General features: G+C 38.2%; 1 protein-coding gene across 1 annotated transcript in view; it reads right to left on the bottom strand.

Moving 5' to 3' along the window:
* PLXNA2 (plexin A2) overlaps positions 1-13,268 on the bottom strand; it is a 307,602-nt gene that overhangs the window by 84,809 nt on the left and 209,525 nt on the right. Inside the window, exons 11-14 of the mRNA XM_075853680.1 lie at positions 12,398-12,494; positions 10,540-10,730; positions 4,782-4,933; positions 1,762-1,879 (exon numbers count right to left, since the gene is read on the bottom strand). Coding sequence (XP_075709795.1) covers positions 1,762-1,879; positions 4,782-4,933; positions 10,540-10,730; positions 12,398-12,494 — 558 coding nt within the window. The remainder of the gene's footprint in view (positions 1-1,761; positions 1,880-4,781; positions 4,934-10,539; positions 10,731-12,397; positions 12,495-13,268) is intronic.

The following is a 13,268-nucleotide window of genomic DNA, read 5'->3' as shown; positions in this document are numbered from 1 at the left end:
CTTAATTTAAATAGAACTGTAGTAGTATAGTAATTGAAAAAAATTACTAAGAGAACGGAGCTGTGCCTGGTAAACAATCGAGGGGCCGCGGTAAAACCCTACTGGTTTAATATTGATGGCTTATCCTAATTATAGGCCACTCATTTTAAGGAACTGGTAAGCCACTTTAAGAGCAACTAAAACTAGATACTTGGATGATGTTCAAGTCTACTGAGAATTTGAGGAGTATTGTGGGAGGAAATTGATTCATAGCAGCAATTTGAAAAGAACAATGCAAGTACAATATATACAGAAGGTCAATCATCATAACGTAGGCATAACAAGTACACATTTTGGACAGATTGTAAATGGATACCAAAGCAAAAAATCTAGGGGAGATGGCAGAAAACTAGAAGTCAATTCTGCCAATCGATATAGACAGCTATCATTTCGCTCAGTGGAAGGCAGATCCTTCTATTCTAGTGTAAAAAACTATCTGATGACACACAATGTGGCCGGCTAAGGACAACTAATATAATATAAAATAAAACTGGGATTTCGCAAAGGGTACTTTTTGGAAGTGCAGGAATATGACGGGCAGTCACCTGAGACACAGAAATGGTGATTGAACAAGGTCACCATGAGTGAGAGGAATTATACAGGTAATATAATAATAAAACGTCATTAATTAGCAAGGAGAAGAATGGCGTGTTTTTTATGAGGTGGCTCCCTTAAATGTCGCCATTAATAGGATTAACTCCTTTTAGGGCCCTCATTCTGCCTATCTGTACTTTCCAGGCTACTTTGGTTAAATGACATCATAAAGCACACAGTGACAGTTATGGCTTGTTACATGATTAAGGGGAGCCTTGTGCAGTTGAGCTGCAGAAAGCTTAGCATTGATTTTTCAGAAAAAACGTGACATTTTATCATGAGCTTGAGCAAACCTATAATTTGCTGCTAGAGAAGACTAGGTGTGGCGGATTGTAGAAGAGAGCTGCTGCTTCCATCATTGCTATTAGCTGCGCACTAACAAAGTAGATTACAGGCAAACTGTGAGAACAGAAATGGACCACTGGGAAGAATATAACCTAATACAAATTGGCTAACCCAGTGAAAATGCCAGTGCGGCCCCTTTCTGACATTTATAGCAAGAATTATCCTCAAAACGTTAACATCCCAGATCCCTTTAATTGTATCAAATGATGGCCCCTCACTACAAATGAATGTTTCATCCCTGTTCTTTCTCGGTACTGCTATACTCTTGTGGATTCCTAATACTACATTTACTAACAGAAGTATAATACAAACATTGATAATTCTATAGTTAGCACATTTCTAAACCATTTTCAGTAGTATCTGATTGAAAGGTTATGCACCATATATATATATATATATATATATATATATATATATCGGATTTGGGAGTTAGCAGTATTCTACTGCACCTATAGATGTTGCTGTAGATAGATATAAACCGATGTTATTGATTGTAATTTAGCATACGAGTTACATTTACATCATGTCAATTCGTGTTGTATGTTTCTCAATCGTTTTATTAAGCAAATAAATTAGCTAAGAATTTCAGATTGTCACATTAAAGTCGACAACTATTACCGATTGACACGAAGTCTGTCCACCAACATCGTCTCGAAATTATTATATGTACTATGTCTGGAACAGATACCACAACTCTGGGAAATCTGTTTGTCGACAGCAACCACATTCATAAAGGCACGGAACACAAAGATAGATATGATATGAATACTGTTTGCTACTCACCACAAAGCTATACTGCTGCAAAGATCGGGCCATGAACTCTGGTTTACATTCGCCAATACAGAGAAGCACTGGACCAGAACTGGATGCAGGAGGCGCTGGACCCATTTCACATACAATTCTAAAAAAGAATAATACAGCACTGATATAAACTTCTACAATTTAGTCATTTATGTGACATCAATACATAACATTTATAGTCATGCAGGTTTCTCTATCATGGCTTTTATCAATATACATTTTGCTTGTTTTTAGTCTTATCATTTATTTATTTGGAATCTGAATGTTTTTTCTTTATTTTAGCCTCTTCACTCTTTAATACCTTGTCTTTGTGTTATAGCACCCATATGGCTTTGCCATCCACTCCCATTTTTCATGACCTTCCTTTCAGGCTTTTCACGGTTACGCTGTATCCCCTATTCTAGCATGCAACTCCCCCCCCCCCCACACACACTATTTCCCATCACCCTTTTCAGCTTCCCTCCAACTGATTGTCTCTTTTCCTATTAGAACCCTCTAGAGATCTGCATTAAGCTCACGGATTGCCAGATGGACACCCCTGGATTCACACCAATAAAAATAACAGCAGCTCACAAAACCTTAACCCTTCTGTCATTTTACACTGCAGTGCATCTGGAAAACCCCACTGAAAGAACTGCAGACTTAGAGCTTAAGTCTCTACGGGAAACATTCTCCAAGCGTAGAGTTAGAGGTGCTTCGAAACCCAGATGGACTGAGTCAGGCTCTGCCAGCCATGACAGATGAGAAAAAGTGCTGTGTGATCCCCAATTGTGTCCTAACACAAAAGGGAGAGCACTCCATCATCCTGACATCTGCACTTGTAAACCCTAGTCCGGCTGTTCTTTTCTATGTCTGAGTGCTCTGCGGTAGGCAGACTTTTCACACTGTACAGAGACAGGTGCAAACAAGAAATGCTTTCATCTTTCCAAAATGTATCCAGCTATAAACTCAAGAGTTAAAATGAGACAATCCAAATGGCAAATCAAAAGGAATTTGCAGAATATTTCTTCAGAATCAGTGTGTTGTAAGGAATTATTGAGTGTAGCGCAACAAAACCCTTACGCAGTTCTGGTTCTTCTACCAATTTACTAGTAGACTTCAAGAACATTTCATTCTGTGCCATTAGTATTCTACACCTCTGATCCAGATATAAGCCCTTATCTACAGTATATAAAACATGTAGGTCCTCATGTATTAAATGGCTGGAGGGATAAAGTGGCATTAGGGAGGTTAAAGAGAATCTGTCACCAAGGGTGAATTAAATAATGTACAAACATATGTTATATTGAGTTTTTTCGATTCCTCCCTCCCTGTTTGCCCAATGCAACTTACAAAACAAAGCACAACAGTAAGGACCAGAAATTTGTGTTTTCCGTAGAACGTCATTAACCGCTTACACATGAACCAAATAGTCTCTTAAGACAGAAAATTAATAATAATCATAATTATTATTAAGTTATCTGTGACTATGCAGTATATGTAACTACAATGTGGACATTGATTTCAATATTAATGCAGCCCATTCTATAAAGCTACTTCTAAAAATGTATTTTCTATCACAAACATCATAACACAGCCTATAAATAGATTGGAGGACCCATTACGGAACACATATGTTTATCTCAGAGGCTTTCCATCCTCCGCCTACTGCCCTATCTTCCCATTTTTCTTTGACATTTTTCCTTGTGCAATAAGTGAATTATTGCCGGTCTTGGCTTTACCTGCTATTATCTGATTGCCAGAGCTCAGAAAGGATTCTCTGAATACTCTCTTACAATATAAACTAAAATTGCAAAAACAAAGGAAACAAGCAAACTTCGATTATAACCCTTGCAAAGCTTAGGCTGGCTTTAACAATTAAATGCTGTCCTCCCAGCTTATTAAAATATGGGAGTTAAAGGGATACTCTTGTAAAAGAAAAAAAAAAGAGTTTCTTATTGTTATTAATTCAGGAGTCCTACAGACTTTCTAGTGATTTATATTTAGCTGTTTTACATAAGCACTGATCCAAATATGTTGGCACTTTTATGGAGATGAAGCATTGTGGCTCATATTCACCAGAGGGGCTGGTCGCCAGGGAAATGGAGATGGCGATAGAAATCCAGGACTGAATTCCAAAGTAAGTACTTTTTAATTTTTTGGCAATACAGCTATTTGGGGGGGGGGGGGGATAGAGGGGACCAGCAGGGTCCTTAATTTGCAGGTGTTTTTTTTAAAGTATGCATAGTATCCCAAAGAAAAAATTAGAGGTTTATATCCTCTAAAGTTTTGCCTGCTCTTATTTGGTCCAATTAAAATCCAGGAGTAATGGATGGGTAGCCAGACTAGACCTGGTCTACAAATAATGTTGTCACAAGCACAATGTGTCATCAGGAAAGGCTAGTTTTAAAGAGGCTCTGTCGCCACATTATAAGTGCCCTATCTCCTACATAAGGAGATGGGCGCTATAATGTGGTTGACAGTAATGCTTTTTATTTAGAAAAACGATTTTTACCACTTTATGAGCGATTTTAGATTTATGCTAATGAGTTTCTTAATGCCCAAGTGGGTGTGTTTTTACTTTAGACCAAGTGGGCGTTGTACAGAGGAGTGTATCATGCTGACCAATCAGTGACCAATCAGCGTCATACACTTATCTCCGTTCATTTACACTGCAGATAGCGATATAGTTATATCGCTGTGTGCAGCCACATAAACACACTATAACGTTACTGCAGTGTCCTGACAATGAATATACATTACCTCCAGCCAGGACGTGTTGTGTATTCAGAATCCTGTCACTTCTGTATCGTCTCTGTGATATTTTCTTAATGGGCATTAAGAAACTCTTTAGCATAAAGCTAAAAATCGCTCATAAAGTGGTAAAAATAGATTGTTTTTCTAAACAAAAAGCACTGCTGTGACCTACATTATAGCGCCGATCTCCTTATGTAGGAGATAGGGCACTTATAATGTGGTGACAGAGCCTCTTTAAAGAGAAAATTTAGGTCAAAAGGTCTTACTGTTCAGCAATGATGTATTCCTCCTCCACAGGTGTGCACTGTACTCCTGCCACCAGTACATTGTTGGCAATCTCAGAAAAATCTAGTCCAAGGTTCACTCCCCGAATAGTGACGCGGGTGCCTCCCTCTGGGGGTCCAGACACTGTGAGAATCTAGAAGACAAGCAAGGAGGCTGAATTTTAGCAATTAATTTGTTTCATGAAAGGATATAAAAACGTTTCCAAATATACTGTATTTAATATAGTATTTTGCAATGCTGCCTCTAATAAATATGGATAAATTCATGAAAAGGAGATATTTATTATTGGACTTTGTGGAATACGCAAACAGGGATGACAGAACTATCTTAAAAGACATCACGAGGAAATGTGAGAGAGAGAGAGAGAGAGAGAGGTCACATGATCATCAACTTCTAAATGAGAGTGCATAACTTATCATGGTCCTAGAAATCATTTTTTTGTCATCTTATAACAGGCCTTCTGTAAAAATTATCTGTAGTTGTGGTCAAGATTATGGTATTTTTTTTAAGTACCTGACCAAGCAATTAAATGGACACTAACTTTTCAAACAACTTATGCTAATCTAAGAGTATACCTGTTATAGATCAACTTTGTAATTTACTTACTGTTAAAATAAAGTTGTTTTATCCATACAAATTCTGTGGGAAGTTACTGCCACTAGATGTCCCCCTTCCAGTAATCTGCTGCCTACCCCTGTTGTCAAGCAAAATCGGCCCTTAGTTACAGAGGAAAATTGACAGAGTGCAGAAAGTGGGGGTGTGTATCTTTACTGCCTGCCTATACAAGTCTATTGAGAGGGAGAGGGTAGCAAGGGGAGAGAGCAAAGGGGGAAAGAGACACAGAGATGATGCCTATACAAGTCTAAAGGGAGGGGAGGGGGACCAGAGAGGGAAACAAACACAGGCATGAAGCCCATACAAGTATAAAAAGACGGGAGGAGGGAGCAAAGAAAGAGAGACACAGATATGCTGCCTATACAAGTCTATGGAGAGGGGAGGGGGAGCAGAAGCAGAGTGAAAAAGACACAGACAGATGCTGCAGCAGCTTCCTGATAAGTCTTATAAGTCACCCCAGTGCAGGATTCTCAGCTGCACTGCTCTTTACTGCTGTATAATGTACTCCATGCTGCTGTGGCTTCAATATATGTGATAGATAGGAAATGTCAGGAGAGCAGGATTCTTATTTTCTTTATGTGTGCTGTGTATAGTAGACATGATAGCCCTTTGGCTCCACCCACTAGCTCAGAGAAAACAGAATTAGAGATAGAGCCTGCAGAAAACTGCTAAAAAAAATGCAGCATAGAAGTAATTTAATGGCCAGAAATCATGTTATTCCTCATGTGCACATATATGACATCTTACTCTGAAAAGTCTTCTGAAGAGTTAGGTACACTTTAAATTTAAAAAAGAAAACCCTAGAACAGTAGCATATTGCTACATAAAATGCCCCATGTATAGCAACAGACAAATACAGTGTGTAAATGAATCTCATACACAAAAAAAAATAGTAGAAAAAATAGTGGCACACGCTGCAGTATTTTGTCTGTCAAAACAACGTACACCATGACGGAAACCCGATGGAACCCATAGAAGTTCATTTGTTCCATTGGGCACAGTTGGTTTCCGTCATGCAACAGATCCGGTGCCTCGGGTTTGTCGTTACTCTACTGTTATGATGAAGCAAAAACAAAAGTAAACCGAACGCAGATGTGAACAGAGCCTAAGAAGAAAATAAAGGCAGCCCATGTTGCTCTGTATGTAAACATGGCAGTCATAACATAGTCCACTCTGACAAACTATATATAATGCATAAAGCTTCAGGCACTGAAGTGGTTGATTTTTGTAGGAGCAGCAAAGACCAGGCTTTCTCGGTGACCTACATTCCTTTGGACGCTAATTGAGCAGTTTGGAAGTAACTGTGTCACAGCTCAGCCCCCGGCTGGGACAGAATGAGTTTTATTAATTACAGCTGGAGAAATTCATGATAAAAACAGCATACACCACCAATGTATACACACAACCACATGCACTACAACTTGAAAAGACTCATAAATGTTTATTGAAATAAACCCACACAAATACATACACCATATGTGACGACAGCAGTGATAGAGAGAAAGATGATAATGATGGATAGACAGACAGATAGACAGACAGACAGACAGACAGACAGACAGACAGACAGACAGACAGACAGACAGACAGACAGACAGATAGATAGATAGATAGATAGATAGATAGATAGATAGATAGATAGATAGATAGATAGATAGATAGATAGATGAGTTAGATAGATGATAGATAGATAGATGATAGATAGATAGATAGATAGATAGATAGATAGATAGATAGATAGATAGATAGATAGATAGATAGATAGATAGATAGATAGATAGATAGATATGGGATGATAGATAGATAGATAGATAGATAGATAAATAGATAGATAGATAGATAGATAGATAGATAGATATGAGATAGTTAGTCATTTAGATAGATGGATAGATAGCTTTTTAATCACCCATGCAATGTTTCAGTCCAACAGGACCTTTCTCAAGCATGCTTGAGAAAGGTCCTGTTGGACTGAAACGTCGCACGGGTGATTAAAAAGCTGACATACATTGGAAGTGCTGTCTCCTCGTCTGTTTTTGTCTATCCTGAGGATAGGCCATACATTTTTAGGGACTAGAAAACACCTTTAATCTAATTACAGCACCTAAGGCCACATATTGTGGTAGTGTTAGGGTACAGTGTATTTGCTGTTTGGGGTGTGATACAGCAGAGAAGCAGTATAACCATCAATCATGGCTGTGTTTTGTTACACCACATTTGCAGCCCACATTTTGTTATTGGCTATGGACCAGTTGGACATGATCCCGGTTTTGGCAATAAGACTTTGGTGGTACATGCTCCATACCACCATTCAGTCACTGGTGTGAGATTATGTCCTGGTGTTTTCGTGACCGTTTTTCTGCAGCAGTACTTTACCGCAGTAGCCATACGAGGAAAATTAGTGCATAGGAAGTCATAAATTGTATTATTATATGCATGGAATTATCTACCGCTGCAGTTTTAGGGCAGGCTGCTGTTTGATGTTTTTGTGATCGAATAGGTATGCTATTTTTGTGACCTTTTTTTCTCCATTGACTTCGGTGGGGACAGAATGGAATAGGAAAAAGGGTGTTTTTCACATGTGATATCACACATATGGTTTTAATAAAAACAATTCTAGAAACATTTCCTAGCCCTTTTATTTTTTAGGAAACAAAATGTACAAAAACTATCAGAAAGATCTGCTTCTAGAATTGCGCTACTTTTGCTGCATGTTTTTGTGTGTTAGTGGGGAGTTAAAGAGCCGCCACACTATTGCCCAGTGTGAACCCAGCATTATACCTATGTGGTTCACAAGGGGTCAAACATGGTTTTGCTCTGCAGAAATTAGTGAATGAGCCATAAGCTCTCAGTGATGTAGTCCCTCTCTGCACGAGCCTGAGACTTTCTGCCTAGCAGAGAGCACATTTACTGCCTAATTGTTACAAGAGAGAGGGACCCGATTATTCATTCTGACAGAAGAGCCTTAAGCTGCTGTGTGGAGGGCATGTTATGGTAATAGTAACATGCGTATTATATATTTATATAAAAAATAGATAGAAGCAGATAGACAAACAGATAAAGAAATAAATAGACATACATATACATGTAAAAGCAATACATACACACATACATATTAAAAAAACATGTAGATGTAGATACATCGATTTTATATTTTCATATACACGATTATTGATTATGCATTCATGAACAATATTTAATGTGTCTAAGTGAAAACATGTGTAAGGATGTGTGTATAATTGTAATGCATTAGCTTCCATGTATACAGCTATTCCTTAGGCGTAATTTATGTATTCATGTAGGGCATTCATATGCCCATTTTTTTTTACAATATTAACGTATGCATGCGAACGCTTTAAATGATTTAGTAAATAGTGAAAAAAAAAAAAAAAAGAATGATGTGTCATAAAGAGTGCCTTAAGGCCCAAAATCAAAGAAAAATATATGAGCTCCAGCAGTGAATGGGTTAGAAGTGACAAAAAGGGGCAGTGAGAACAAGCGGGCCATGTTAGTGACATCACAGCAAAGTGTGATTAATTGCTTCCAGCCGAGAAGCGGCACTGCCACTCATGTTTCCCGGACAACCACATCAACTCCTTAGAAAAGTTACGATTCAGCTGGAAACGTTGGGCAGATTTAAAATCATCAGTTGTGCTTCACTAGTCACCACAGTTGTCTGGGCATCCCGTAGGCAGCTGCATTCATTTTAGGCCACCCCCTCCCTCTCTTCCCTTCCCCAGCAAATCGATTTGTCAATGGGCACATCTGCTCCCCGGTGCCTGTCTGAGGGCCTGCATTTCCATAGCCAGCGTCTAGTTGACCTCTGGCTTTGGATGTGACACAGAATAAAGGACCCAACGGGGGATTCTGTAGTGATTAGCGCCTCTCGCAGGCACACAAGGGTTGTGGGACCATGGGAGCCTGACTGAGACAAAGGATTTCTATTCCTTGCAATGCCTTCATGCTCTTCATTGGTTTCCTGTAGAACTAGCATGGTTTCTGCAACATGTGAACTTAACCTACGTGCTAACAAAGCAAATAACCACTGGAGAGGAGAGTGAGAAAGGGACACTAAGCTTATACTCAGAAAATAAGTATATGATGGTCTTGCACTTTTGTACACTTTCTTACACCAGGGTTATTCCACTATTTTGGAAGGAATCCAGCCAGAGTTTAATATTCACATGCATTCGAATATTTTTTTTATTTAAAACTAATTAATTAAGCACTTAAGATAAATGGAAACACATTCTATCCAATAAACTCCTTTGTCACTGAATGAATTCCAAGTTCTATTAATACAATACCCCCAACCGTTCCACTTATTATACATATTACAATGCCACCATCAGCAAAGAGATAAAGTGGAATTACAGCTAATACCAGATAGCGTCAGAATTAAACAGGCTTTATGAAAATGTAAAGCTATTATTTTTTACAGGGAGGACATTAATTTAATAGGTTAGCCTGGTGAATAATCGGTTATGCGAAAATGAGAAAATACATTAGATTATTCTCGTTTGGATTTTTTTCAGTTTATACTTTGTGTTTTATGTACTTTGTAGTGACTGGAATACTGTGACAGATGAAATAGTCACAACAGATTATGCAACTCCATGAAGTGCTGTTTTTCTTCAATGCTGTGTTGTTTGAACTTACACTATTTACTTATATTGGCTATCTTTCTATCACTGACAGAATAGTCCATCGGGTCTAAAAGGTGAAAGTTACATAAGAGGAACTTAGGGCCCCAGGGTTATTTAAATGAGCCAGGTTATTGATTGACATTTCATGAAAATGTCTGCCCCCCCCCCCCCCCCCCTCATCCTGACTTAAGTGTCCCCAGCCCTCCCTGTAAGGGAAGAAAATGTTCTTCCTGAGCGTATCGATTCACGGCATGCACTTCACTCACACTTTTATTTAATTACCGACTGTGAGCCTGTGGATATTCTGTGTGTGAGACTGACGTTAAACAGCTAGTAAAAAGAGAGACAGCAGCTCCGAACAGGAAGGGAGGTAATTACAAAAATAATAATGGAAAGAGACAGATGGAAAAGATTAAGGAAACAGGCATGATTAGAAGGTCAAGGTCCCACCGAGCAACCTACAATCTGACTCCAAACAAACCTCAGTGATACGTGGATTGGTGCACTTGACATTCCTGCTGGACCAATCTAGCCATTGGTTTTGTAAAGTGGGACAGTGGTGGTGCAAAGTACATCGCCCTTCCCCGCTGCACCAGCCGCACTCGAACTTCTGATCGGCTTTTAGACACAGGCCACAGCTTTCCCTCTGAGCTGCACACTTGTACAGGTGAACTAAGGAAGGATCAAATACGGGATGTTAAGAAATATCTTTAGAGATTCCCATTTCAATAAAAGAGCAGAAATTGACATGATCTGGCTTTATTATAGGCTATATCTGGATTTTACTGAACGGAATAGCGATATCTTCTGGATTCTTCTATCTGACAGGAAGTATTTTCAGCATTGTCAAAGTATTTTATATAGAAGATTTATAGTTTTCTATAAATATTAATAAAGTAGTGTTAATATTGTTAAGGTATAGATTAATCGTTGCCATGGTGCATTAGATTTAAGAATTTCACCGCCTAAAGTCATATTAAATCTGTATCTCTACATAAAATACATGGCGAAATAAAAGCCACGATACAAGTTAGAAGTCTGATAACACAATGCAGACTATAATTGGTTCTGAAGTATCATGCTGAAAATGTAAATTAATTCGATGTTCTGGACTGCAAAGCATGGTAACACGATAAAGCAGTACAAGGCAGCCTAATATTATTATCATTGCTTTCATAATATTTGTGTCATTCGAGTTTCCGGCACTGTGCAAACAGCATGCCAGGACGATGCTTACAGGCTGACCAACTGGTGCTGCAGCACCCTGACATCAAAAATTCTGTATATCAATGGAGCTAACTTTAGGAAAAGTCATTCTAAATGTTATAAAATGAATACAAATGTGTATAAAAGAATAAATGCAGCCCAGCGTTCAAGGAAAACTACAGAGTGAGTTATAAGGCTGATGTATGATTTTTATGAAATATGTAAGGCTTGTTTAATAAATTATGACTGAACGCCACTTTACGTGACTGATGAAGTAGCAAAACATTTTAATGGGCAACAGAAACACAAGTGTAATAAAGTTCAGCTTGTTGTGTACCCCGATGCACTTAAATAACGAAATATGGTATATGGTGATGTCCACTGTATTCAATATGTAAACATAAATATCTGCTAAGAAGATAGCTCATTTTTCTTTAACATATGATTTTAAAATCCTCCTTCCCTGAATATTAAATTCTAGCTACGAAGCAAATTCAGGCTGTTTGATAAAAATAAAAAAAAGGGAAAAAAAAGGAAAAACAAAACCACAATCGCCGACATCAGTAGGGTAGTGTTTATTGGAACACGGGTCATAAGTGTGACATTTGCCAAAAGGCACAAAGTTATATCTCTGTGTATGGAATGTTCTTATTTTAAAAGTAGAAAAAAATAATTTTGGAAAAATATCACAGCAAGATTCTTTCATGCCTCATTTTGTAATTTTGTCTCCCTCCCCTTATACATATGTCAGTCGAAAATGGAAGAGATCAGTTGGGAAGTTAACACCTGCAAGACTGAACGCTGCAAGGTTTCTACAAGACTCCTAGGTTTCATTTAACTAGGAATTAAAATGTAATAGCGTAGGCTGATTCATTGTCCACTTTGTATGGTGGTTTATTTATGACCTGATCAAGCCACAAGATTACCAAGTGGACATCCCCTTTAAATGTCTAAATTCTTTAGAATTGAGGTGTTCCCATTGTTACTGAAAATGTGGTTTAGGCAATGGCTTTATTTAATAGGTAAAGATGATAATCATGAAACCAGATGGTTTAATCCAAAATATGTATGTAAGAAGACAACACAGCTACAGCATAATATTATATTTTTATTTTTCCTGATATGTTTTATACCTTTGATATCTTGGGGATTGTCAATGATAAAATTCCCATTCCAGACTACAGAGAAATTCACCGCAAGGTCACTGATATCCATTCCTTCATAGAAATACTGAGGAAAAAAAAATCAGTCACAATAACAAAATATATTTGTACATTTCCATCTAACATATATGTTTGAGTTCTCCTCTTCTGACAAGCTGTACAAATTGTGTTCAATTATTCCTACAAATTGTGTTCAATCATTTCTACAAATTGTTTTCAATCATTTCTTATGAACAGCTTCTTCCCTATTTTCCAAAGATGACGACATTGAATAATTATATTACAGCTCCATTTGAGGTTGTCAACAAGTTTTACCAGATCTGCATGGCAAATTGAATTAGTTATACAGTGATATAGGAGGGACAATGAACCATTGCAGTACTAGGCACATTTGCCTTTTAAAGGGGACCTGTCATCTCTAAAGATATGTCTATTTTAGTGAATATTTGTATTCCCCATAAAATCACAATTTTGGGGCATCTTTTCTTAGAACTCTGTGTTGTGACATTCCACTGTTATTCTGCCTAGAAATTTATGGATAAATTGACAACTGGGTGTTACATTCCCCTTGTCAAAGGCGTGTGTCCCCACACAGTCTCACTCTATCAGCACTGATTGGACAGTGTCAGGCTGTGTAGAGACACCCTCAACTGGTTAAACCCAGATGTCAATTTGTAGTAGAAATAAGAAAGGAACGGCACAACGTAGAGTTCAAAGGGCTCATTCAGACGAGCGTGTATCACGTCCATGTAACGGCCGTTCCGACAATGGCCGTCACACAGACTCATGGATTTCAATGGGGCCGTTCACACGACCGTTGTTTCACCGGAGCGTCTTAATG

Source organism: Rhinoderma darwinii, chromosome 2 (genome assembly GCF_050947455.1).
Source record: "Rhinoderma darwinii isolate aRhiDar2 chromosome 2, aRhiDar2.hap1, whole genome shotgun sequence".
NCBI classification, from domain to species: Eukaryota; Metazoa; Chordata; class Amphibia; order Anura; family Rhinodermatidae; genus Rhinoderma; species Rhinoderma darwinii.
This window is presented reverse-complemented; position numbering and strand designations above follow the sequence as displayed.